We start from the raw sequence: 27,269 nt of genomic DNA, 5'->3' as shown, positions 1-27,269 counted from the left end.
GTACCTACTCAGGCCCTGGGCTGACGTCACCCACCCAGGCTGTCTATTGGATGGAGTATAAAGGCGTCTGGTTCCAGATGAGCCTTGTCTGAGCAACAAGTCTTCCTGGGTTTTGGTGTGTTCCTGTATCGTTTTGTTGTTCTCCAGACATGACTTCTGGCTTGTTCTTTGGTCCTGCCTCTTGAATTGTTATTCATTCCTGACATATTCACTGGTCTTTCTGGCTTTGTCCCTCAACCTCAATCTCTTGGTACAGCTCCTGGTTGCCACCTCATCTTAGACCACTGCCTGCAGCTCTGCCCTGACAGCAGGGAATGGTATCTGGTGGGTCAGAAGGTAGATCCTTGCTATGCTTGGTGGTCCAGGGTAGAACCTGATGAACAGGAGATGAAGCTAAGAGTAAAGGTTTCAAATCGTGCAGCACACAGCCTGCCCTTCATCCTAGGATTTAGTCCTTTCTCTGAAGAACCTGAGGAGGATGCTAAAACCCTGGAGCTTCAGCTAAAATCCTGATACCTGGCATACCTAATTGTGACGCCTCTGCCAATGCCTGTGTGCACAAGGACCTGTTGTTGAAACCATGGGGTAGGGAAAAAGAAGGACAAAGAGGGAATAAGGCTTTTATTATTATTATTATTATTATTATTATTATTATTATTATTATTTATTTATTTATTTATTTATATAGCACCATCAATGTACATGGTGCTGTACAGATAACACAGTAAATAGCAAGACCCTGCCGCATAGGCTTACAATCTAATAAGTTGTAGTAAACAATAAAGAGGGAAAGAGAATGCAAACAGGCACAGGGAAGTGTAAACAGGCACCGTGTAGGGTGAAGCTAACAGTATAGAGTCAGAACAAACTCAATATTTGAAGGCTATAGGGAAAAGAAAAGTTTTTAGCTGAGTTTTAAAAGCAGTGATTGAGTTTGTAGTTCTCAAGTGTTCTGGAAGAGCGTTCCAGCACTTTGCCTCTTCTCTTCCGTGACACCTAAGAGGTGAGGCAAAAGGAATGGATTGCTTCCTTGTTTTGTCCTACCCCTTGAGAGGTATAAAGTGCTTGAGGCTTCCAGAACCCTTGGCACATCCCACTACAACAGGGGAGATATGCATAGAATCATAGAATAGTAGAGTTGGAAGGTGCCTATAAGGCCATCGAGTCCAACCCCAATGTTATGCAGACTGTTGTTGTATGCAGACTACTTCGACATTATCTGTTGGCCATTGTGCCTGGCTAGTGGCTAGTACAGAGGCCCATACACCATTACTTACCACTTCAGTCACATCAACTGGGACCCTTAGTCTGTTTTTTGGCTCATCGCTTTTAAAGTTGTTATACTGGTTTTAAATGTATGTGTATTTTGCTTGATTTGTGGTTTTTTAATCTTTGAATATTGTTTTTAAGTGTTTTTATCTCATGTGAACCGCCCAGAGAGCTTCGGCTATAGCGGTATACAAATGTGATTCATCATCATCATCATCTGTGAACTACAGTTCTCATCAACTCCCAGCATACATATATTTTATAGGCACTTTCACTTCTTTATAAGCTTTCTTGATTACCTCCCATGAAACTTCAAGGTTGTGATGATAAGTGATATGTGCTCTAGTAGAAATGACATACTTGTAGAGGCCTGCTACTAGCGCTTCTTCTCTTCTAACCTTTCCCAGTGTTGCTGTTTTCAATCAGCCCTTGCCGTGCTTTACACTTCAGCTCTTACTAATTTGGCACGAGCCAAGTCTGATAGTATCTCCCATGTACAACTAAATACAAAATGTAATATTTTACCTTAATGTAATATTAAAATAAAACCTTGCTAGATTTTTCTGATGATTTAGGATTGTAATAGTATAACATGAATAATTTTTTCAGTGTCAGGTGATTTATAAAGCCTTTTTATCCAGGATTATTCACTAAAGAGTTTTGAAGCATGATATTTAAATCCACGCTCTTGAGAATTCTATAAATGTATTAAGTGTTTGGATGTATTCCAAGGAACAGGTTTTCAAATCTCATACCCTTTAACTTAGTAAAATTTAAGCTGCAGTCCTTTTCATATATATTGGAAAGTGATAGCTGTTGAACTCAATGGCTATATTTGAACATAACAATAACACATAGTATGGTACTATAAGCACCAGCAGCAGAGAGCCTCAGGCTTGTACACTTCCTCTGCTCTGGTGTAGCCATGCTGAGAAGGTCAGTTCTTGTTTGAAACTAGCCAGAGTTTTATTTATTTATTTGTTACATTTTTATCCCTCTTTTTCCTCCAAGGAATACACCGCAACATACATGATCCTTCTTCTCTCCATTTTCGCCTCACAACACTGTGATGTAGGTTAGGCTGAGAGGCTTCTTGTTATATACAAACTAATTAGTTGAAGTCATGGATAGCTTCTGGGCCAAGAGGAGGGGAGCAGGCAAGGCCTGCAGAGGGAGCTCGATTGGGCCCATAGGCCAGAGGTTTCACCACTATTGATTTAAACTATGGTTTGTTCAAACTGGCTTATGAACAAAGCATAGTTTAAATTAACCAATGTTCATAGTTTCTCAGAAGTAATGAGAAACTATGGGCAGATCCACACACAGGCTTCGGGACGCCCTGAAGGCGCTTTAGGGCGCCCCGAAATCGATGATGTAGACCCTACCTTAACCGTTCCAAGAAGAGGAGGAGGAGGAGGCGGCGGCCCCGCATCACCCCTCGTGGGGACGGGATAAAGAGTTGCCACGCCCATCAGCTTCACCGGGGAATCAGCTGCGGCCCACCTACCCGCCGGCCTCCTTTTGCCGGCGAAAGAGCCACCCAGGCCCACCCGGGTCGGAGAGCTCGGTGGAAGAAGCCGCCACCGGCTTCCGCCCAGGTTATAGACCTCGGCGGAAGCCGGCGGCGGCTTCTTACGCCAAGCTCTCTGACCCGGGTGGCTCTTTCGCCGGCAAAAGGAGGCCAGCGGGTAGGTGGGCGGCAGCTGAAATCCTGGCGAAGCCGGCGGGCGCGGCAACTCTTCATCCCGTCCCCATGAGGGGCGATGCGGGGCCTCCTCCTCCTCCTCCTCTTCTTGGAACAGTTAAGGTAGGGTCTACATCATCTATTTTGGGGCGCCCTAAAGCGCCTTCAGGGCGTCCCGAAGCCTGTGTGTGGATCTGGCCTATGGTTCCTTTAAAACTGAAACCAGATGCTTCCAATCTCCTCCTTGAGACTGCGCTGGAAGAGGAGAGGAGACTAGGGAGCAGTTAAGAAGCACCGGCCAGTAAAGGTAGAACTATGTCTCTTTCCACTGGACAGGTTAGAGGTGGAATTCTTTAACACTTTCAAATAGCTCAGCATGGGAGTCAATGATATGACTTGAGAGATAATAGCTTTCAGTGGTTTTTATTTTGGTCACCTATCCAGTAAACAGTGAGCAGAGAAAGACCCTGTTCAGACAACATGCAAAACCACAGTGGTTAAGCATTTTGAGCTAAACATTATGGCTTAGTGTGTCTTGTGAGCCATGTCTTAGCGTGTTGTATGAACCATCCTTCCCATGTTGACTCCATAATCACAGTTTAAACACACTCAGTAACCATTTGTTGCAAAAGGGTTAGCAGCCTTAACCTTGGCTTAGTGTGTTATCTGAAAAGGCACAATGCCTGGTGGGTTTAGACTTTAAAGGTCTCCTGTTCCACTGGGTAGTGGTGGTCAAGGAGAGTCTGTAGTAATGTACCCGAACTTCATTCTTCGAGCTCTCAATAATCCATTTTTGAGTCTTGGTAGATTGTCAACAAGAAGATAGCTGACTCTGAAACATTAGCCAGTTTCTATGTCAAAACAGCCATCCATAATAAAAAAATCTGCTAATTTGGGTCCCACAGTTTGAGCATCTTGTACACTCTTATTCTCACAGCAGCATGCTTGTGTGAGTATGAGAATGTTCAAATACATTTCCAATTTGCAAGATCAAAGTTAGGTGCTGCCAAAAAGCAGACTAATTTAAGCATACTGCAATCTCATGTAAAACTACTTGACATATTTTTTTGACACAGTCAGCTTTACAAGAAATTATGATTTAATCTTGGCTATACTTTATTAACTAGTTGAAAACTATTTTCTGAGTGTACACGTCATTCAGCCATCAGCCATCAAGCTTGAGTCTGCTTTGGGCATTATTATTTTCTGCATTTTGAAGCCTAGACATGATTATTATTTTTCTTAACATGGCTATTTTTTTTCCTGCTGGTTTTAGGAGTGATCAGATATAAAGCTGAACCAGTGACAGGCAAACTTACCCCAAATGAATTCATTATTTTCCTTGAAAAGTTACAATTTCTTTTGTGGCCTTTATGTGTAATATTTACTTGCTGTTGCTAGTTGTTATATAGAAGAGAGAGGGATCAGACTACGGAAGTGTATATGGCAATTTCTTCAAACAGGATTGGTTTTTGGAAAAGAGTTCAAATGCCAGCCTTTCCCTAAAAGGTTAAAGTAACATGATCACATTTTCTCCTGAAAGAAACCAACCAACCAACTCAGTACATGTGCAGAAATGCCATAGTGTAGATTGATGCAGACTGTACTTGCTCTGAAGCTTGCAATCTATTCTGAAATTAATAACTAATTTGTAAGACAACAATACAATATCACTAAAAAAGTGAGCATTAGGAACACATGTGTTTTAGCCAACAAGCCAACTAATTATGAAATTGGGTGGCATTATTACACATACCAGTGGTTAACTGTGCTGTGGAGAATTCTAGTGTTAGATGGGAGAAAGGAACTCACTACCACAAGATGTAGTGATGGCCACCAATCTGGATGGCTTTAAAAGGCGGTTGGATAAATTCCTGGAGGCAAAGGCTATTAATGTCTACTAGCCCTGATGGTTGGGTGCTATCTCCAGTATTCGAGGCAATAAGCCTGTGTGCACCAGTTGCTGGGGAACATGGGTGGGAGGGTGCTGTTGCATCATGTCATGCTTGTTCATCCCTGACCGACGGCTGGTTGGCCACTGTGCGAACAGAGTGCTGGACTAGATGGACCCTTGGTCTGATCCAGCATGGCACTTGTTATGTTCTTATGAACACATGAGCTTGTGGCCTGTTCTGGATTTATTTACTTATTACGTTTCTGTACCACCCAATAGCTGAAGCTCTCCTGGTTGTTCAAAAAAATTAACACCACAACATAAAACATAAAAAATAGAAGCATAAAACTTTTGTATAAAAATACATCCAGAACACTATTATTATTTATTTCATTTCTGTACTGCCCAATAGATGAACTGTCTGGGCGGTTTACAATAATTCATAAAATAATAAAATGCAATATGAAAATACAGCATAAAAATTTACATATACAAAATTTAAACCAATTTAGAGGTTCATCAGATGAGCATTTCATTGCACGCTTGCTACTGCCCACTTATGGATGTGTGCACATCTATTATTATTATTATATTTATTTGTATCTTGCCTTTTGCCCAATACTGGGCCTCAAGGCGGTATTACAAAGTTTAAAACATACATTTCAAAACATAGGAAAAGAAAGAAGCCTTTTAATCCGACTTTTTTTTTTAAAAAAAGAATGTGCCACGATCTCCTGCTGTGTTCAGAAAAAGCAGTGTAATTAAAATGGCCCCTGAATGGGCCACGTGGTCTTTGTTTACTTCCTCTTTCCCCTCCAGGCAGAATTAGAAAGTAATTAGCGACAAAAGCAGGGCGGAGAAGTGACAGTAAGGAAATGAGATTTTCCCCTGTGTCATGACACTTTTAGACAGCTAAAAACAGTTTCAATAAAATACTAGACCTGTTTAGAAGACTGGCATAAATGCCCCATCATAAAACTTAGGACCAATGCAGAGATTTAAAATACAGTAACAGATTTAAAACAGCAAAGCTAAAAGACTAAACTATGCTAAGTATTGGGGAAGCGTAAGTTTGGATGTTGTTGGATAAACTGGAATGTCTCCTGTTTTAATACTTTTCCTTAAGGTTTCAAATGCAAATAGCCAAAATTGAGTTCCTTTCATTCATATTCTGCTTCAGGGCTTCCTACAGGCAGCTGGTTGGCCACTGTGTGAACAGAATGTTGGAATAGATAAGCCTTTGGCTTGATTCAGTGTGGCTTTTTTATGTTCTTATGTTGTTTTGCATATCAACCACTATCTGAAGCTCGGAAGTAACTCCCATTGAGTTCAATAGGACTTATCTTCAGGTAAATTTGATTAGAATAGCAGTCTCATTTTACACTACACATCTCGGATTGCCCTATTCCATTCTAATATACAACAACCCTTGTTTTGTCCTTTAGTTCTTTTTGAAGTTATCTTCAGTCTCATAGTGGACTATGAAAGACAATTTATGAACCAAGAAATGCAGGGTTCAGATTTTGGCTCAGAGCTGAGCTACATGTGACACTAATGCATCACTTAGAAGCACTTCAGGTATGGTGGGGGGTTTAAAAATTTAATAAGAGGTACGGGGAGTGGCAATTTTCATCAGGACTGCAGCAGCATGTGGGGAGGGGAAACTTAACTCAGCTGTGATCCTGATGAAAATTGCCTCTCTTACGCACCACTTTTAACCTTGGGGGGGGGGATCTTTTATTGGTGGCGATGGGAGGGTTTTTTTTTTCTTAAGGCTAATAGCAGCACAGGGGAGTGATTTTTATTGGGACCATGATTAGTGAAGGAAGGGTTAAACATCCACTTCCCACACACTGTGGTCCTGATTATTGCATACACACACCATTCCTGCTATTAAATTGAAAAATGAAAACACTAACATTCCTCCAAGTGATATGCTTAGTGTCATATGTAGTTTAGCCCTCAGCCATGAACTATGTTCAGTGACATAAATAGTAGGGTTACCATATGGAAAGGAGCACAGGGCTCCTGTACCTTTAACAGTTGTACAGAAAAGTGTATTTCAGCAGGTGTCATTTGTATGCATGCTGACCTGGTGAAATTCCCTCTTCATCACAACAGTTAAAGCTGCAGGAGCCCTGTCCTCTTTTCCATATGGTCACCCTGTATGTAGTCATGAACTCTTTGGGAGGCATCCAATTATTTATATTTATTAAAATATTTCTAACCTGCTGTATATCAAAAGATCTCAGAATGGGATACAATCAGTAAAAACAATTTGGCATAATATCATAAATCCACAGCAAAAACCTATAATCCAGCATGAAAGCAACAATAGTAATTCAAACCAAGCTATGGTCGCTGAGAATCAAAAGCTTAGGTGAAGAACCATGTGTTGAATTGGCACTCAAATGCAACCAGTGGTCATTCCAGAACCGGAAAACCACAGCCAAAAAGGCTCTCTCACATCCCCACGTAATGTACCCTTCCCAATGGCAGGATGCAGAGCAACGCCCCCTTGGCAGATATTCATAGCTGGACAGGTTTATACAGGTGCTCCCTCAGGTTAGTTTCCTTCGCTGGTGGAAGGCTTCCATCAGTGGAACGGGAAAGGGGAATTGCTGAAAATCGTGTCACTCTGTTCTGCTGATAGAAGCCTTCTGTCAGCAGAGGGAATATTTGGCTTCTTTCTCCCCTGCCCCCCGTGGCTTTATGTGGCTTTTCCTGTCACCCACCTCCACTTGCAATATGGGGATAATAAAACAGGCCTATCTTTTGTAAGATCGCTGTAAGGATAATTGAGATAATGTATGTGAAACTCTTTGACCCCGTAGGAAAAACACACTATATTTATGGTGATGATGAATACTTTCATTGATAGCTAGCAAGGAAGCTTGCATTATTATTATTATTATTATTATTATTATTATTATTTATTTATATAGCACCATCAATGTACATGGTGCTGTACAGAGTAAAACAGTAAATAGCAAGACCCTGCCGCATAGGCTTACAATCTAATCTCACGTTATTGTTTTTTTATACAGATGCAGCAACTTGAAAAACAAGTTATTGATGCAGATCGTCAGGCAGAAAAAGCTTTTCAACAGGTATGTTCACAATGCAGAAATATGTGCAATACCAATGCTTTGAAGTTAAAATAATATAAATTTCTTTAAATGTTATTATATTTTAGCCTATCTTTGACACAAGTATTATCTCCAAAAGTGGCTCACATCTGTCAAAAAAAGAAAGAAAGAGAGACATAGGCCCTACTTTCTGCCTTATAAACTAAAGATACCTGATACACAAAGATAGGGGAACGGAGGAGAAAGTTGGAGGAGGGAGACCAGCTTGACAGTGGCAGAATAAAGTAACAAGTTGTAAACAGGCATTTATATTATATTTGTCCTTTGGGCCTGTAGGGGACAGAAAGTGAATGCTGAGGAACCTGGCTCTTTACAAAGACATGCCAGAGATTTTCCACAATGAAGTCTGATTGGTTCTACAGGGACTAAATGTCTCTTTAGAATCTCTCAAGGAGCAGCTGTATGAAGCCTAATTCAGAGAAGTAAATAGCGGAGTGGAGACACCTCTATGTGGCAAGACATTTGTGTGAAGTTGCTTGCCATGCAATTGCAGATTTTTTTCACTGTGCTTTTGCAATGAACACATGCTTGTATTTTACCCCATGAACACATCAGAAAGTCCTAATTGGAATGGGTTCCTGTGGCATAGTAAAAAAAAAAAAAGTTGTGTTCATCATGAGAAGAAAACCCTAGGTAGGAATTAAGACAATCCATAATATTACTAGATACCAAATTTGCTATGGACAGACGCTTTGGATATTCTGGCCTTAGCTAGACCTACTTGAAAGTCCAGGGGAGAGGAAGGGAGCTCTCGCGTTGTGAATAACGCGAGATCTCGCCCCCGTTTACACGTAAGGCGCAACAACCTCAGGAAGAGAGGTGTTGCACCCGCCATTTTTTTGGTATTTTTAAAGAGACAGGAGCGCTCGAGCGACTAACAGTGAGTGTTTTTTTTAAAAAAATGATTTCCCCCGCTCTCCCCACTCTACTTCCGATGGTCGCAGCGCTCCTGAGAAGCTCTGCGCCCCGTGCGCGGCTCCCAGCTCCGCGCGAGTAAACCCGCGGAAATGGGCCACATGCTCTGCGGTCTCGGGCTGAGCCCAAGGCCATGGAAAAAGCAGGGCCAAAGGGTAAGGCTGTATCCCGGAGCAAGGGAGGGATGATCCCTCCTTGATCCCGGGATCCCCTGTGCATCATGTGGGACGATCCCGGGTATCACCCCGGGATATAGCCTGGTCTAGCTAAGGCCTTAGATTAACATGTTAGTTACTGCTAGGGTTATTCCAAGTTTACTTCACTGCAAATGCGAAATTTAAAACAAAGAAGATAACATTAACTGTGAAAAGCATGAACCCCTCTTGGTATGCCTAGCTTGTAATGCTTTCATAGCCTTAGCTAGACTGCCTGTACAAATATGCTAGCAATTTGTAGATAACCGAGCCTTTTATCTTTGTTGGTTTTGTTAGGCATGTTCAGCTCTTCCATTACTTTACCACATGCTATAATATGAGCTATGTCTATACAAAAAGCAAAGATAGTGTTTAAAGATATTTTTCTTTCCTTATTAGAATTTGACAAGCTCTGCACCTATAATTTTGTCAACAAATTAGTGCAGGGATTTCCCTAGAATTCTTAGTCAATTGCCTAAGTTACAAGTCTACTTTTAATTTCTCTTCTGCATAGGTTTGTGTATTTACAAATTCTGCATGTACTATAAACAAGTGGGGAATGATTCAAAATAGAGTTCAGTGAACTGGGGATAGGGTAGTATTTTGCAAATATTTTTGCCCAGTAAAACACACTCCTTTGCAATACAGTGAAAACTGTTCACAAAAGGGAGGGTACTTTAGAAAAGAGGGTTGCCATCTCCTTTGCCAAAGCAACTAGACTGATTCTCCTGCGTTTTGATCCAGAGCTCCATCACACCGGGGGGCGGGGGACACACACATGCTCCCTACCGTCACTTCTCCGCCCATGTTTTCGTTCCTCAATTACTTCCTCTTTCAAAAGAGGAAGTACACAACAAGCTCAAGGCCCGTTGAGTCCGCTGTTATAATGGCGCTGCTTGTCCTGTACACAGCAGGAGAGAGCAGTAATTCTGTGTTTAAAAATACATCTGACTTTGTGGAGAGTTTTTTTGTCGCGCAAGGAAAGCCAGAAGGGGCGGAAGGGGCGCGGGAGGCAGATGACGTCATGTGAGGGTCCTGAGCAAACTCTGTGAGTGCCCAGTAACGAGCGTGCAATAAAACGCGTGTTGGATGGAGCTCCCAGTCAGGGTTAGTTATAGATCAAGGCAAAACTCTTGTCATGTCATGCAAAACTGCCAGTACAACATTGCAAGGTGGGGACTATTGTCTCAGTTTTCTGAGCATTGGGAAGCTTTCCCAATGCTTCTTACACCCACCCACCCAAAGTTAGAGGAGCAAAGAAGAGAATGGATATGAAAAAAATGTGAGTGAGTTTTTGCAAATGTTTTCACACCCTCCAAAATGGCAACCATACAAATTGAAATTCACAAAAATTCAGCGCAGCACTAATTCAAACGATTTTTCAGTGCTGAGAGTGAAAATACTATCATTTATTACAATTGGACCAACTTCCAAGTACTGGTTCTGAGAGCTGCAGCCTGAGGGAGAATCTTACAAATAATTACTTAACTGAATAATCAAGGCAAATGTTACCAGGGCATTGTTAAGCTTTTGTGTAAATATATTAAATGTATTATTTATAAAATTAATATCAGACATTTTACACAAACTTAATAATCATCTTATTTTCATCAGGGTTGGGAATTCTTCCTATGATATAGTTTAGTCACCCCATCTCAAAAAGGATATTATAGAAGTGGAAAATGTGCGGAAAAGGGCAACCAAAATGGTCAGAAGGTTTGGGGCTATTTTGGGTTTTATTTTGTTTTTTAAAGAAAATGAATAGTCCACTTAATAGCAGTTTATAAAATTATACCAGTTGGTAGTAAGTAGACAGAAAGACTTGTTTCTTCCTCATAATATTAGAAGTTAGGGTTATTCAGTGAAATTGGCAATATATTCAGGACAGACAAAATAAAATACTTTTTTTCACACAATGCATCATTAACTTATGGAATTTGCTGGCACAGCATGTGTTGTTGGGCACTGGATTAGATGGCTTTAAAGGGGGATTAGACAAATTCTATCACTGGGTATTAACTAGGTTTTTAAATACGTTAACTTTTATATAGTTTCTATTTGGCCTTCTGTTTTACTTCTGTTGCTGTTTTTGTGCTGTTTAATAACATCTTTATATATTTATTGTAACCTTTGTATTCTTTTTATTTTGTTAGATGCTCTGAGAGATTTGACCTGGAAAGTGGCATAGCAATAAATAAAGTAGGATAACTCATTGGAATGTTAGAAGCAATGCAAAAACAATGATAGAAGATTTTTTTTTTTTATGCCCTGCTTGTCATCTTTCCAGAAAGATCTTGCTGGCCACTGCTAGAAATAGGATGGTGGATTAGATGGATCCTTGATTTGATCCATCAGACCTTTTCTTTTTAGAGTGAAAGCGGGTATGCTGTGTGTACATATGTCTTAGTTATATCCCGTTTGGACTGCTGTAATGCTCTCTACGTGGGGTTGCCTTTGGAAACTGTTCAGAAACTTCAGCTGGTCCAGAATGCTTTGACCAGACTGTTGGCTTATCTAAAATAAACACACAAAATAGCAGATTACTGGGTATGTGACATGGCAGGATTAGGATCAGCTGGGGAAAGTGAACTTTGTGGTGTTTTGGTCAATTCAAGATTAAATTATATGACTCATCTTATCCTGAAGTCTTGTTTTTCTATCAGTCTTTAGTTAAAAACATGCTTGCTTGTAGATTTTAGCACTTCTGATATCTTATACTCTGACATGTGTAGTAAATTATTCTTATTTTATATATAGTGCTATATTTTAACTTCTAGGTGCAGATTATGGAGGAGAAACTAAAAGCTGCTAATGTCCAAACCAGTGAGTCAGAGACAAGGTTGTATAAGAGATGCCAAGATCTGGAAACTCAGGTGCAGGAGAAAGATGACATTATACAGAATTTGGAGCAACAGCTTGTGGAGCAGGTTGGAAATGACAGGATTTCTACTCAGTTATCTACATGTATAATGGCTTGTATAGGAAATAAGGGCAGAAAAGGAGGAGATAAAACATTTGCACTTCCTAGATTTTCTTCCAAGGAAAATCTTGCTTTAAAAAATCGTATTCTGGAAAGATGCCTATTCATGGTTCCCTTTGAGAAAAAAATTCTTAGCAACTGAGAGCAGCTGCTCAGGAGATCAGACCTAAGGCACCCAATATGACTTTGTGTCCCCATAATTTCACTATTATCTAACCTAGTACTGGCACAACACCAGCAGCAGCCATAACTTGTGTACAAAGCCCTAAACAATTTTGGACCAGGATACCTGAGAGAACACCTTCTCCCCTACCAACCTGTCCAGTCTGAGGGCATGCTCCCGGTGGTACCGTATAGACCCATCCTCTGATTGGAGTCCACCAGGGGAAGAGCCTTCGGTGTGGTGGTCCCCCTCTTATGGAATTCCCTGCCTCTAGAGGTCAGGCAGGCGCCAACTTTGTATTCCTTTCGGCACCTCCTGAAAATGGCATTGTTCCAGGAAGCCTTTCCTTAATGACCAGCCACGGTTCACGGTTCACTTTTCATTTTGCTTCTTTTAAAAATCTATTTTAAGGTGTTTTATTCTGTTTTTGTTGTATTTTATCTTGTACACCACTCCAAAATTTTGAATGGGGAGCGGTATATAAATGTTGTAAATAAATAAATAAGAATAACACCAGCAGCAGCCATGGTGTTTCCATACCAGTGTTTTCTGCCTACCCTATAAAAGCTGTACAACAGGGATGGGCAGGAGGCAAATCTCTGGAGGTTTTGGAGTTCAACTCTCAGAAGTCCCTACCAGTTTGGCCAATGGTCAGGAATGCTGGGAGTCTAAAAGTCTGGATATTTACTTTCTGTTCACCCTCGCTGTACGAAGGTAATTGAGGTGTTCTCAGTGGCTGAAGGGGAGGTTCTTCTTCGTGTTCTCTATGCATCACACATATGGGCTCTGTACCTGCGCGGAACCTCACTTCGGGTATTACTTTAGCTGAGGAAAATGTTTTTGGTGGGAACCCTGCCCCCACTACTACTGCGCATGTGCTGGTGGTCCCCATCCAACTCTCAGTTGTTCGTCGATTGCCATTGTGGCTGAGGCGCAGAGCCCATATGTGTGAATACATAGATGACCACTCAAAAAACTTCAGTTACAGGTAAGCAACCTGACTATCGGGGGTCATTTGTGTGGCTCAGGAACTGGGTCTTTATTGGAGGAATTGGACCTAATTTTGCTTTTTCTGTAGGGGTTACTTTTTGTTAAGGGATAAGAGCTGGATGTTGAAGTCTGCTTTCTAAGCATTATGCTGCTTTAATTACTAAGGTTTCCCTCAGGTAGCTGATGGCAGGTTTTGGGGATCAAAGATTCAAATTACAAAAAGGCTGAGTCTGACTTGTTGTTTCAGAAGCAAATAAGAATACAAGAGGCAAAAATTATAGAAGAAAAAGCTGCTAAGATAAAGGAATGGGTGACTGTCAAGCTCCATGAGGTGAGTCATGCTAAGTGAATAGAACGTTTTATTTATTCATTTATTGCATTTCTATACCACTCAATAGCTGAAGCTCTCTGGGCAGTTCATGTATAGATGATTCACAGCCACTTTAAATCAGTGAAACAGTTCCCATATCAGTAAGCAATAAATAAAATGCTTGAGTAAGCAATTTCTTTAACAACACAACAGACAAGCTGGAGCGTCTTCAGAGGAGGGCAACCAGGATGATCAGGGGTCTGGAAACAAAGCCCTATGAAGAGAGACTGAAGGAACTGGGCATGTTTAGCCTGGAGAAGAGAAGATTGAGGGGAGACATGATAGCACTCTTCAAATACTTAAAAGGTTGTCACACAGAGGAGGGCCAGGATCTCTTCTCGATCCTCCCAGAGTGCAGGACACGGAATAACGGGCTCAAGTTAAAGGAAGCCAGATTCCAGCTGGACATCAGGAAAAACTTCCTGACTGTTAGAGCAGTATGACAATGGAATCGGTTACCTAGGGAGGTTGTGGGCTCTCCCACACTAGAGGCATTCAAGAGGCAGCTGGACAAGCATCTGTCAGGGATGCTTTAGGGTGGATTCCTGCATTGAGCAGGGGGTTGGACTCGATGGCCTTGTAGGCCCCTTCCAACTCTGCTATTCTATGATTCTATAGAACCACCATCTCCCATGTTGTCTTGTCACTAGATTTTCAAATGTGAGTTCTTTACTTTTGTGGATGTATTTGCAAGGCAGATGTTGCACGTTAAGTTCCCGCATGAAAGTACCATGTTTTGTAACATGTGAAGTTTCCCATAATGGAGCTTAGCATTTGCCTGTGCTTTCAGCATTCTTCCCAAGAAGTAGAAATTTAACACACAGTCTTAGGGCACAAACCTATGCAAGTTTAAGACAGAAAAAAGTCCTACAACTCCCAGCATACCCCAGTCAGCCTGGCTGGCTGGAGGGATCTTGTGAGTTGTAGGACTTCTTTCTGTCTAAACATGCATAGGATTGTGCTGTTAATCTTTTACATGATTGTGGGACATAGACAACACGAAAGGTAAAAAAGAGTCTTTTGTAGCCAAGAGGAGGTATTGTCCCAGATGTGACCATTGCTTCTTCCTACCACAATATAGAATTGGAACTTGAAAGTAAGCAGAGTTTCCCTTTTTCATTATATGAATAAATATGTCTTCCTTATTTCTAAGGAACAAAAAGATATTCTATTAACTCACTCTATTTGAAGCTTTTTTGGTAGCCTTGAGTAGAAAACTTTTTAAAATAAACAGGAATTTTGAATCTGAAAGAGATTGATTTCAACCACTGGGTTTCTGAGAACCATTTATATTGTATTGCTCTCAGATGCAGGAGAGCAATACGATATAAGTTAGCTTAAAACACTGCCTCCTCCCACATTCTTAAAAGAATAATCCTATAAATCTCTACTGAGACGCAAGCCTCATTGAGTTCCGTGAAACCTACCTTTAGGTATGTGGGTAGAGGATTGCAGCCTATGTCACAGAAAATGAAAGAAAATTAAGGCTTTTCTTTCAAAGTATTTTCTTCATTGTTTTACTCATGAGAGGGGGTTTGTATCTATATGCTTTCAGCTGGAAGTCGAGAATCAGAATCTCCGCATGATCAATCAAAATCAAACTGAAGAGATCAGAGTATTGCAGAACAAATTGCAAGGTAAATGGTGCAAATTATCTGAGAACAGCTTTCCATACTGAATAATGGTTTCACTTACATTAGTACAAATGCCTTTGCACTGAGTATGTATGTATGGTATGTATTTATAACGTGCTGCATTCAATGCTTTTGCAAATAAAAGGGATGCTCATGCATGGGAATTCCCAATCCCTCCCCCCCCCCCCCCCGGATTATAGTCCTCACAAAAAGCTTTTCCTGAGGGTTGGTGGATCCTCAGCAAAGGCCTGGGAAGTGGGTTGCAAGAGGAGGGAGAAATCGCGCAAAATAGGGTGGAGGCAGCTTTCATTTGCCCTACTATTGCATACAACCCAATATTTATAAGACACCTTTCTGCTGATGTAATGTCCAACTTTTAAAATACAGTCTGTCTTCACTTAAAATACTAAACTAAAAGGTTTATCAGACGAGTGTATTTTCGCATGCTCACTATGGATGTGCGTGTGTCTTTTAGACAATGACGTATGCCTCCTGCTCCTTTTGCTTGTTTTCCGTAGCAAAATAGACACCTTTTAATCCATCTTTTTTTAAAAAAAAAAAATGAAATGTGCTGCGAACTGCTACTTCGTGCAAGAAAAGCAGTGCAATAAAAACAGCCCCTGAATTGAGTCATGTGGTCTTCGTTTACTTCCTCTTCCCCCTCCGGGAAGAATGAAGAAGTAATGAGGGACAAAAACGGGGGTGGAGAAGCATCGGTAAGGAAACACGATTTCCCCCCCTTGTGATGATGCTCTAAATGTTGAAACAAACAAAGAATAGCAGTTCAAATATAAAGTTGTCAAATATAAACAAATACTTTGATCTTGGAGCATTTAAAATAAATAAGTAATCCTTTGATATGTAATCTTGGAATCCATTAAATCTTGATATTTTAATTATTACCACACAGAGCTTCAGGGGAAGAAATCTGTTCCTTCTGGACAAAAACCTGGAGAAGGACAACGATTGAGCAGTTTGACTTTTGGATGCTTCTTAAACAGAGCAAGAAGTCCTCAGCAAGTTCTTAAACCTGAAAATACAAGCAGTTCTTCATCAAAGCAAGCTGAACTTAGTGAAGGCAACAGCAGTCTAGGTATTTTGGGTATAATTTTCAAAATGACCGGTGATTCAATCCTAAACAGATTTACTAGAAAGTAATTTCCGTTGATTTAAGTGGAACCTGCTTCCATACAGAAGTTCCTAAAGTTGCAGTCCTCAGACGATCCTAAATGGCTTGGGATCTGGGCATCTGAAGCCTGCCCTAGGTACATTCATGATCAGAGACTCTCCGCTCTCTATCCCAGCCTTCTGAAGTTATTTATTATTTTATTTATTTATTTATTACATTTTTATACCGCCCAATAGCCGAAGCTCTCTGGGCGGTTCACAAAAATTAAAACCACAATAAAACACCCAACAGGTTAAAACACAATTACGAAATACAGTATAAAAAGCGCAACCAGGATAAAACCACACAGCAAAGTTGATATAAGATTAAAATACAGAGTTAAAACAGTAAAATTTAAATTTAAGTTAAAATTAAGTGTTAAAATTCTTAGAGAATTAAAAAGGTCTTCAGCTGGCGATGAAAGGAGTACAGTGTAGGCGCCAGGCGGACCTCTCTGGGGAGCTCGTTCCACAACCGGGGTGCCACAGCGGAGAAAGCCCTCCTCCTAGTAGCCACCTGCATCACTTCCTTTGGCAGGGGCTCATGGAGAAGGGCTCCTGTAGATGATCTTAAGGTCCGGGTAGGTATATATGGGAGGAGGCGTTCCTTCAGATAACCTGGCCCCAAACCGTTTAGGGCTTTAAATGTCAATACCAGCACTTTGAATTGGGCCCGGACCTGGACTGGCAGCCAATAAAGCTGGAAAAGGACTGGCATAATGTGATCTCGCCAGCCAGTCCCTGTTAGGCAGGTAGTGATCTCAGGGCAGTATCCAGCTGTGTCATTCCGTCAACAAAACAAACAGCAGCACATCCAGTTTATAATTTTTTATAGATTTAAAACATTCTAAAAATTGCACTAGCAGAAACTAGATTCCAGACTATGTGCAAGAGGAGAATCCGACTAATGTTACATTTGCGCAAATGAGGTTGCACAACCCGTTGTACATTACATTTGGGCAACTGCTTGAGGAAATGTAAAGCACAACCACTTCTGCAACGGAAAAATTCGGTGGAGCTCTGGTAGTGCTTTTGGAGTTTGCGTGATGACGCTGTTGAATACTGCCCTCAGTTGTGATACCTCATATTTGAAAGAGAATCAGTGTGGTGTAGTGGTTAAAGTGTTGGACTGGGAGTCAGGCGATCTAGATCTAGTTTCCATTCAGCCATGGAAGCTCACTGGGTGAGAGGCCAGTCACACACTCTCAGCCCAACCTGTTTAACAGAATGGTTGTTTTGAGATTAAAAAGGAGAGGAGGGAGATTATATAGGCTGCCTTGGGTTCCTTAAGGAGGGGGGAAACAGTAGGATATAAATGAAATAAATAAATAGGACTTCCAAGGGAGACTTCCCTAGGAATGTTATAGCCTTTTGGTGCTAGGTTTTCTAATGTTGTCATCAACACTGTTAGTTTTATCTGTTCTGCTGGTTTTTATCCTGCTGTATTTATGTTGATTCTGCCATTTTTATTTTTAATTAATTCATTTGATTTATATCCTCCTACTCCTCACGAGCCCAGGGCTCCTTTCAACATAGAGTTTATACAGGTGTACTCTCACCTAACTGATTTGTAGCTTAGGTGGTAAGTTAGGAATACATTCTGTTACACATTCCTTCTGGTCCAAAACATATTTATTTGGAAGTGAAACACATTGCTTTCAGTGGAACTTGCTTATGGCAAGTTTCTTAGGCTATGTTCCAGGATCGGATGGTAGGGCCCCAAGAAGAAGAGATACAATGGTTAGTAATCGATTTCAAGCTAGGTCAATTCTTAGAGGAGGGTGTACTTTTCTGCCTTTTTTATTGTTTTATTTATTTATTTATTTATTTATTTATTTATTACATTTCTATACCACCCAATAGCCAAAGCTCTCTGGGCGGTTGTTGTCTCCTCCTCTACCACCTTACCTAGGGAATTTCCCTTTGAAGAAGATTAGGTTTATTTCAAAAAGCCTTATATGGATTGCTCACTTTTTTTGGCTTACCAGGCACATTGTAGCAGCAACTATTGGTTTTGCTGCATAGTACTTTTCTCTTTGTTTTTGCTGTCTTTTACAATTCTGGGGATGTTGTTGTTATTTATTGTTGTTGTTGTTGTTAGTTATTCAATTTATATCCCACCTATATACAAAATACCTTAGGCAGCATAAAAACATTAAAAACAATTTCAAAAAGATAAAACAACCGATAAAACACTACAGCATAAAAACAATATATAATAGTCAGCAATAAGATTGTAAAAAAGGCCTGCCATAATAATGCCTGCTTAAAGACATTCAAAGTCAGCAGGTGCATTTCATCTGGCAGGTCATTCCACAGCTGAGGGGTGGCAAAGGAAAAGGTCCTCTGGTGCATAACTGCTAATCTCATATTAGGCAGTCACAGCAGACGTAGGGTTAGATTGATAGCAATGTGGCAATTTAGATGCTCACTTAAAGCTCACTCACAAGTATTCAGGGACTTTTCCATGAGCAGTGTGGCAGAGCTAGATTACTCTTCCCCATTTGCCAAGCATTGGGTGCTTTCCTTGGATGCAGTACATCAAGGTGCTGCTTTATACAAAACATTAAAACAAAAGTTGACTTGGGGCATGTCTACACCTAAGGGTGTAGAGGGAGAGAGGGCAGAGGACCGTGGACTTACCTGCTTCCATGATCCTCCCCCAGTGTCTTGACAGCCATGCAATGTCCTGGAAGGGAAGAGGGACGTTGCGGCCGCCTTCCCCCCCCCCCCCCCCAGAATGGAGCGCAATTGCGCTCCTGCGTATGTAAGTTTTGGTTGTTGTTTTTTTAAAAAAAACACTTTGAAATGTTCCCCCGATGGGCATGGACTGCCCCCGCGCAGCTCCGTGCCCATTTTAAGAGTCCCGCTACTTGTGGGGAGGAAGTTAGAAGCTGGGAGCAGGTGCCACACTTCCCGCGGTCCTCGGGATGGTCCCAGGACTGTGGGGGAAATCGGGATAACTGGGGTTATCCCTGGTTGCCCCTGGGATCCCCTGTGCATCATTTGGACACACAGGGACAATCCAGGGATGACCCTGGGGGCAAAGGCTGGTGCAGACATGCCCTTGGTCTCCACATGCAGGAGAATATGGTGGTAGGTGGACTGTACCACTTCAGCCTGCAGGTGAGAGAGTCATTTTATTGTCCCCATGTGAAAAATTAACGGGGGGTGAAATGTAGCTCATCTGTAGAGAAAATTCTAGCCTTATTCAGTCTCTGCTATACTAGTTTTCCACTTGGAAGATGTTTTTTCTCTCTTTCTTAATTAAAAATGCCAATTAAAAATGGCATCCCTAACTGCAGTCACAAGTAGTACAGTCCACTGTACCATGTCATTCTGCTGCATGTGCAGATCAGGCCATATCTTCTTAGAATAAAGCTGCCATAAGCTTAGACAAGCTTGTATGCTCTTGCATAAACTGTGTATCACTATTACCTTGATTGAAAACAAATGTGTATCAATACTGATATTATTTGGACATGTTGATTACAAATTGCAGTCTGTTGACATCGTTGAAATCAACTTTGCCAAACATGTTGTTATCTACTACTTTTCAGAAAGAGAAATCCAGGAAACATCCATTGCTGGCCAAATGTATGGAAGCAATAGAGGTTTGAAGCCACTACAGCAAAATCCTTGTGTGCCTGAACAAAGACAGGCAGTAAAGTCAAAAGATATAGATAGTAATGTATCAAAGAATTCTTGCATTACGGTAAGTGACTGGAGCTCTGACGAGGAGGAAGGAAACAAAGGAAGATCAAAATCCAGGTGTGTATCTACTGTTTCAAGTCACACATCTGAAGAAGGCACAGGCTACAGCAGAATTGGGAGTGAAATGTATTTGACTGCATCAGATGACAGCAGTTCTTTACTGGAAGAAGAGAGTTTCCGAACTCAGGGAAATATACGCAAGAAACTATATTCCTGGCAACAAGGGTCTCCATGGAAAAGCCAGAATCATCTAGTTGGAAAGAGCAACTTGGAATCCTTCAGTGAAAAGAAAGATCTTGATAGCTTTTCAGATGAACTGAATAAGAGATTTCAGTCCCACAGGTTAGATTATTCATCCTCCTCAAGTGAGACAAATACTCCAAGTCCAATTCTAACTCCAGCTCTAGCTCCTAAGCATCCAGCATTGATGCTGTCAGCAGGCTCTCAGTCTGGCAGACAACGTGGTTCTCCATCTAACCTGCCGCCTCCAAAGCTGAGGACTCCTAGTGTCTTTACGCTAAGTGCAGCATTGGCAAAAAGACATTTTAGCCAGCCTCCTCTATGTTCAGACAAAATGTTTGGGAGAAACAGAAATGCTATAAGCATGATACGTCCCTTTAAGCCTCAGGAAACAGACATTGATCAGGTGGATGGGGAAAGTACAGATGTTTTAGAGAAGATGGAGATTAGCTGTAATGATGAATTGTTTACTTATGACTCCTGTGAGTCTCAATGTGCAGAAGCCCTGGACTCTGGTGATGCAAGGAAAACGACAAACATCAAGCCTCCTACCCCTCCGTTGCACCGATTCCCCTCTTGGGTAAAAGAACTTATATTTAATAATATTCTACCTTGTTAATTTAACAAGAGATCATTCACAGTCATTTTTTTTTACATTTGCCCACTAAATGGGGCTGTCCACTTTAAATGTGGACATGTTTATTTATTTAAGCATTTTTATGCCGCCATTCAGCCAAAAAAGACTCTCACGGCGGCTTACAAAAGTATTTCTTGACAGCCCCTGCCCACAGGCTTACAATCTAAAAGACATGACACAAAAGGAAAGAGGATTGGGAGGGAGGAGGAGGAGGAGGGGGGGGGGAAAGGAAAGCAAATTCAGGCACTACAATATGTACCATCAGTGAACACTTTACACCTAGTTCCTGCTTTGAAAGCATCAGTGTCATTTCTGCAGTCAGAATTGACTCATTACATGAGTTAATTTTACTGAGCAGAATATATAACTCCTAGTTTGTACTTCAAATATGTGAGAAAAGATTAGTAGCTGTATGTGGATAAAATGCAAAACATGAGACTGGCTATATGTTTTGTTTTTTTAAACGTTTTATAATTCTTCATAGAGTCATCATAGAATAGTAGAGTTGGAAGGGGCCTGTAAGGCCATGGAGTCCAGCCCCTGCTTAATGTGTTTTATATTCACCGTTGTTCCGTGCCTTGATCCAAGTGGAGAGGTGGGTAAGAAATAGATGATGATGATGATGATGCAGGAATCCATATTAAAGCATTCCTGGCAGATAGCTGTCCAGCCGCACCTTAAATGCCTCTAGTGTGGGAGAGCCCACGACCTCCCTAGGTAATTCATTCCATTGTTCTACTGTTCTAACAGTCAGAAAGTTTTTCCTGATGTCCAGCTGAAATCTGGCTTCCTATAACTTGAGCCCATTATTCTGTGTCCTGCACTCTGGGATGATTGAGAAGAGATCCTGGCCCTCCTCTGTGTGACAACCTTTTAAGTATATGAAGAGTGCTATCATGTCTTCCCTCAGTCTTCTCAAGGCTAAACATGCCCAGTTCTTTCAGTCTCTCTTCATAGGGCTTTGCCCTTTTCTCTGCCTTTTTTATCACAACCTAGAAAGGAGAGAGGGAAGATGGAGTAGAACTGGAAAAGTTTGAGTCAAATATGAGAAAGTTAAATATGGTTCGGGAGCATTCTGTCTTATCTGGTTTGGCCCTGGGTCCATATAAAAAAAGAGAGATTTTTTTGCAAATGGAACATTGGTACTATGTAATGATGTATTAAATGATTGCTGAGGAGAAGCAGGTACATGAGTGTTGTATCACATTTCAGCCCCTTCCTTCCCTTTGTAAAGCTTTGTTATGCCTTTCACCTGGACAATATGTGACATATTTTGTCTGATCTCAGAAAAATGAAGATTGTTTATATGCATTCCAGAGCTTCATACACTAATTGAATATGCACAGATGTGACCACCTTAATGTAAACCAGAAGCCCTTAAGGGTGCAGGGGCTCTATGTGCACATTGGTGCTCTTATAAATGCAGCAAGACTCTTGATCTAGTACCTTGAATTATATTAAGTTATGTAAATTTTACAAGATTTTAGAAGATGGATCCAAATAATTTATTTGAAATTTGAGAAAATGGATCTAAATAGCAAACTCAGTTTTCTAGTTTGATGATTTCCCTTAGCAACAGAAATAAAATACTAAGAAAACATTCCAAATAACTTTCATGAGCAGTGGGGAGACAATACGTATTATGAGTAGACATAGCCTGTAAACTCATCCTTTAAACTAAAAAATAATAATATCCAGTATCTTTAAACTTCATAATATTGACAAGAGATAGGGTTTGTTTTCATGAAAGCAGCTCTAATGTTACTAGCCAAAGGAGAAAATCTGCACATTTATGGGTAACAGAGTAATCTGTCCCACTATTAACTATGCAGCTTCCTTCTGAAAAGGTCAAAATTCCATTGTCATAGTAATGTCAGATAACCACTTCAACATAATCTCTTTGCAGAGAGTAAAAGAAAGCTAAAAAGTAATGCCCCAGGGATGCTAGCACATTTGAGCCACGAAAGCATAACCTTTTAGCATCTTGCAATATTCAGAATGGCAATGCTTTGAGATAATTATGTGTTACTAAAGTTGCCATCTAATTTTGGATAATAATCACAATTTAGGGACATGTACTCCTACCATCTATTCATTTCCTAGAATTTTCCTAGTGTCTGTCTGAGTTGCTTCCTCCAGGTTTTTTTTATAAAGCAATTTGAGGGTTTAGCTTGGAAGATGCTGTGAATAGGAAACTGTCACTAACATCCCCTTGTATAGTTTCTCATCTTTTCCTTTCAGTTACTTTTTAAATATTTGGAATAATGTGAGTTACTGGCTCAGTTTAGATAACACATTAGTCCATGCAGCGTGAAAACTCCACACAACGGTTGAGGTTTTAGGGGGTACTCCCCACACAACATATTCTAACTCCACCGTTGTGTGACTGTAGGCTACCATGGAGTTCAGTAAAATCTATCACAATGTTTGATTGACAGTTCCTCCTCCCTCTGTCCTCCTGATGGTATCCCATCAGGCATTGCTGCAAAAAAACAATCTCGGCAACTCTCCTAGAGCGGCACTCCCTCCTTTCGCCACTCTTGCCAGTAAACTCTGTAGCCAGTGGGAAAAGTCGACTCAATGCAACAGAAAATTTCACAGCGCCTAAGACGCAACACAACCATTGTGCAGGAACTCTCCTCTGCACAGCGTGGATATTCTGCATGGAGTATTTTCCCAAAAAAACTCTACCATTGCATGGAGTTTTCCGTCCAGACAACACATTTTTCAACGGTGGTGTAAAAACTCCACTGTGAAATTTAAAACCACCGTTGAGACACGTGTTTTCTGAACTGAGCCACTTACATAGTAAAAGTAACAAAAACCGGAGTAGTATCATTACTAGTGTTTGCAGTTTGGTGACATATCTACAAAAAATGGCTACAGGTATATTTTAACTCATTTGAATCTATTTACACTTCTGTCCTAAATACATTTTCTTCAAAGGAAGTCATGCTTATTTCAAGAACTATAATAAATGTTTAGGAAATGAAAAGTTCATCCTGGAAAGCACAAGTATGACTACTAAAGAAATTCTCTCTCTCTCTCTCTCTCTCTCTCTCTCTCTCTCTCTCTCTATCTCTCTATATATATATATATGAATTAGCAATGATTATTAACTTCCATTAAAATATTATAGTGTGAACAAATTGATATCTAATGGCAGAAGTATTTCAGTAGAAACAAACCAATCTATGTTGCTAATAAAGAAATATAGCAATGTTGTAACAAGTCTAGATGAATTACTTTATGAGGAATAGCTACAAAAAAACAAGTATAGCAAGAGCAGAAAACGCACAGTATGAAAATAACACATCAGTTTTAGACTTCACCTGTTATATTCCTTTACTATGCTAAGGAGGAAGTATTAAGTCTGTTCCCACTTGAGCTCAGTGAACACCCCCCTTAAAATTATGGAAAGAAGGCATGATAAAACATTATAAAAAATCTCTATTTGTATGTCAGGAAAGCAGAATTTATGCTGTAGCCAAGTCGGGTTTACGATTTTCTGAGGCCTTCAACATGGACTTCTTCAATAAAAGTAAGTTATCAAACTGTTATTAGGACTGAACTCTTAAAAATATTCAGGAGGTAAGCTCCTTTGAATACAGTGAGACTTCCATATGAGTAAATCTGCTAAGGGCCAGGATAAAAACCTTCTACTTGACATTTTATGGAAAATCCAATATCCCAAAGCATAAAACTGCATCCTAATATTATTTATTATTATTATTATTATTATTATTATTATTATTATTGCTTTTAATTATATTATAGACATTGATGGAATCTTAATTCTTGGCTGGTGGGACCACAGATCTGATAGAGCATGCTGTTTCTTATATTCAGGATTATTTCAAGACCACTTCTTTTTATTAGCTATAATTTTCTAGTTTTTTTATTTCTATCTGAAAATTCAAACCGATAGAAAATGTATACTTGTTGTATTAGAGTAGAGTGAAATTTGGCCATGTGTACTTTTGTCTCAGGTTTCATAAAACTATATTGGCCAGATTAATTCTTGCAGAGTCTTAATTCACTGAACAATTTTAATAATTAAGACTAAACCTAGCATTTTAAGAAGTTATTTTTAAGAAATATTATTTATTTCAGGTTCCACTTCAACTTCATATTCGTCATCAGGACTCTACACATCATTAATATACAAAAATGTGACTACACCTGTCTATACCACTCTTAAAGGGGTAATCATTTTGTTTAAAGTTGTGGATTGGGGGATGTAATTTTAGGATCCACTTAGAAAAACGTTAGACTTCATATATGCCATAAAACTGTACTCAAGAGAGTTTTTTAAGTACTGGAAAAGCAATCATTGCTATTTAGGAAATGCCATAAGTGGGTTATTTAAATATTGCGATCCCATCGCATGATTAATTTTTTGTGTGCAAACGGACAATGCAAATCACAGTTACAAAAACTTCTACACCTAAATTTTGTTACTATCAAAGCATTTATTGTCTAGTAGCTTGCAAAAGCTCATCACAATTTTAGTTCTTCTCTGACAATCTCTTGTAATATGAAGAGGCTTAAATTGTGAAATGCAATGGTAAAATACTTAAGAGATGTGGCTTTCCCGTAGTTGTATTATTTTATATGCCAAATGCAAAGCTTGAACATATCAATAACATTTAAAATGCAGTAGAGCCAGAAATGTTGATGGAAAGAATGTGAATGCAAAGAGCCAAATATTGGATACCAATCTCCAATGTTCCACTTAGCTGCAGCAAAACTTTATTTTCTGATACATGAACATGATACATAAAGTGCAAAGATGAGCTGATATGTATTCTATCTGAACAGAACAATGTGGCTAGTTGGCCAGAGACAATAAGGAGCCAGCAGCCAAATTTTCCCATACCACAAAAATGTGTAGTAGCATCTGTGGCACGCCTTAATAACTTGAAATGGGAGCCAATGTCTCATCCTCCTTCATAATGACTTCCATAGAACCCTCTGTACAAATTTCTTCAGCCTATATCTTGCAAATTGAATTTTAGAACATTAAATGGACCAGTATTTTTAACTATACAGCATTTCTAACCCTCAAACTATTAAACATATTTAAAAATAAACAGCCAAAATGCAGATCAACAATTATTCATACAAGTATAGTCTGTAGATCCCTGCTTTAAAATATGTGACTATCACAGCCAGAAAAGATGTCTAGCAATTTCACCAGAATAGCATCATACAGAAAACAGATGTTTTTAGAAGTGGCTGCAGAGAAGGTATACAACCTTTTCGACCATGAATGTCACATCTGGTGTGGTGGTTAGGGGCTGCATAGGCGCATGCCCACACAGAGATGTAATTCTTACCAATTTGGACATTTTCCTAGCAAACATGCAAAGCACAGCTAAAGTCTATGCATTATCTACTCAGAAGTAAGCCCCAGTGCAACAGCTTTCAGGAATGCGAAGGACAGTTCAATTTTATCCAAGCTCCAGTGCAGCAGCTTTCAGGGTATGTGAAGGGGCAGCTCAACTAGACACTGAGGTCATGTGGGGGTCGTCAGAGCAATTTAATGTTGAAATATCCTGTTAAAAGAAGGGTTTTAACACTTTAAATGCCTTCAAATTGCTCTTATCGTCAATCACTGTTCAGAAATAAGAACAGGGTTTCCCTGCTTAAAGCTGAAAAAAGTCTCTCCACCCCTACCCAACAACTTCAGTCCGGATTGCTGTTCGCAGCACTGTTCATAGTAGTCTTTTCCCAGAGCGCAGCTGATAAGCTGAGCTTCAGGGAAAAGTGAGTGAGGGCCACAGCCTGCAGTTGAGGGCTGAAAGCAGCCTGTGATTTGTGCACACCTGTTTGAAAGCCATAAAAGTAAGTGTAACTTTCTGCATGCAAGTTTTATGGAAGATTTTAAAAAATAGCTGTTATTTTTTTTAGAAAGCAACACAAATCAGCAACAACCCCTTCTTAGATGACTCCTCTGGATCTGAAGAAGAAGACAGTTCTCGATCCAGTTCACGGACATCTGAATCAGACTCTCGAAGCAGAAGTGGCCCAGGTAGCCCACGGGCTATGAAGCGAGGTGGGCAGGAGATAAGAACACAATACTTTGAATAATACTAATTGTTTTGAAGAATTGGCGTGGGGTTGAATATTTCTTATTATTTAATAGAATTGATGAATTCTTAATGTCTAGATGTCATTCTAGAATTACTTAATGTCTAGACTTACAGTTTAAGTTTCACATAACAAAGTAAGCTGACAGAAGGGTCTTTTCTTTAAAATAATATTTT

The 27,269-nt window shown here is 40.2% G+C and overlaps 1 protein-coding gene across 2 annotated transcripts in view; it reads left to right on the top strand.

Annotated features, from left to right (window-relative positions):
* PLEKHH2 (pleckstrin homology, MyTH4 and FERM domain containing H2) overlaps window positions 1-27,269 on the top strand; it is an 81,757-nt gene that overhangs the window by 11,964 nt on the left and 42,524 nt on the right. For both annotated transcript variants that reach the window (XM_063123986.1, XM_063123987.1), the window contains exons 3-11: window positions 7,895-7,957; window positions 11,883-12,032; window positions 13,486-13,569; window positions 15,164-15,245; window positions 16,153-16,335; window positions 19,970-20,943; window positions 24,466-24,541; window positions 25,114-25,205; window positions 26,914-27,058. In XM_063123986.1, coding sequence (XP_062980056.1) covers window positions 7,895-7,957; window positions 11,883-12,032; window positions 13,486-13,569; window positions 15,164-15,245; window positions 16,153-16,335; window positions 19,970-20,943; window positions 24,466-24,541; window positions 25,114-25,205; window positions 26,914-27,058 — 1,849 coding nt within the window. The remainder of the gene's footprint in view (window positions 1-7,894; window positions 7,958-11,882; window positions 12,033-13,485; window positions 13,570-15,163; window positions 15,246-16,152; window positions 16,336-19,969; window positions 20,944-24,465; window positions 24,542-25,113; window positions 25,206-26,913; window positions 27,059-27,269) is intronic.

This window comes from Elgaria multicarinata, chromosome 4 (genome assembly GCF_023053635.1).
Source record: "Elgaria multicarinata webbii isolate HBS135686 ecotype San Diego chromosome 4, rElgMul1.1.pri, whole genome shotgun sequence".
NCBI classification, from domain to species: domain Eukaryota; kingdom Metazoa; phylum Chordata; class Lepidosauria; order Squamata; family Anguidae; genus Elgaria; species Elgaria multicarinata.
The sequence above is the reverse complement of the archived record's forward strand: the minus strand, read 5'-3'. Positions and strand labels throughout refer to the sequence as shown.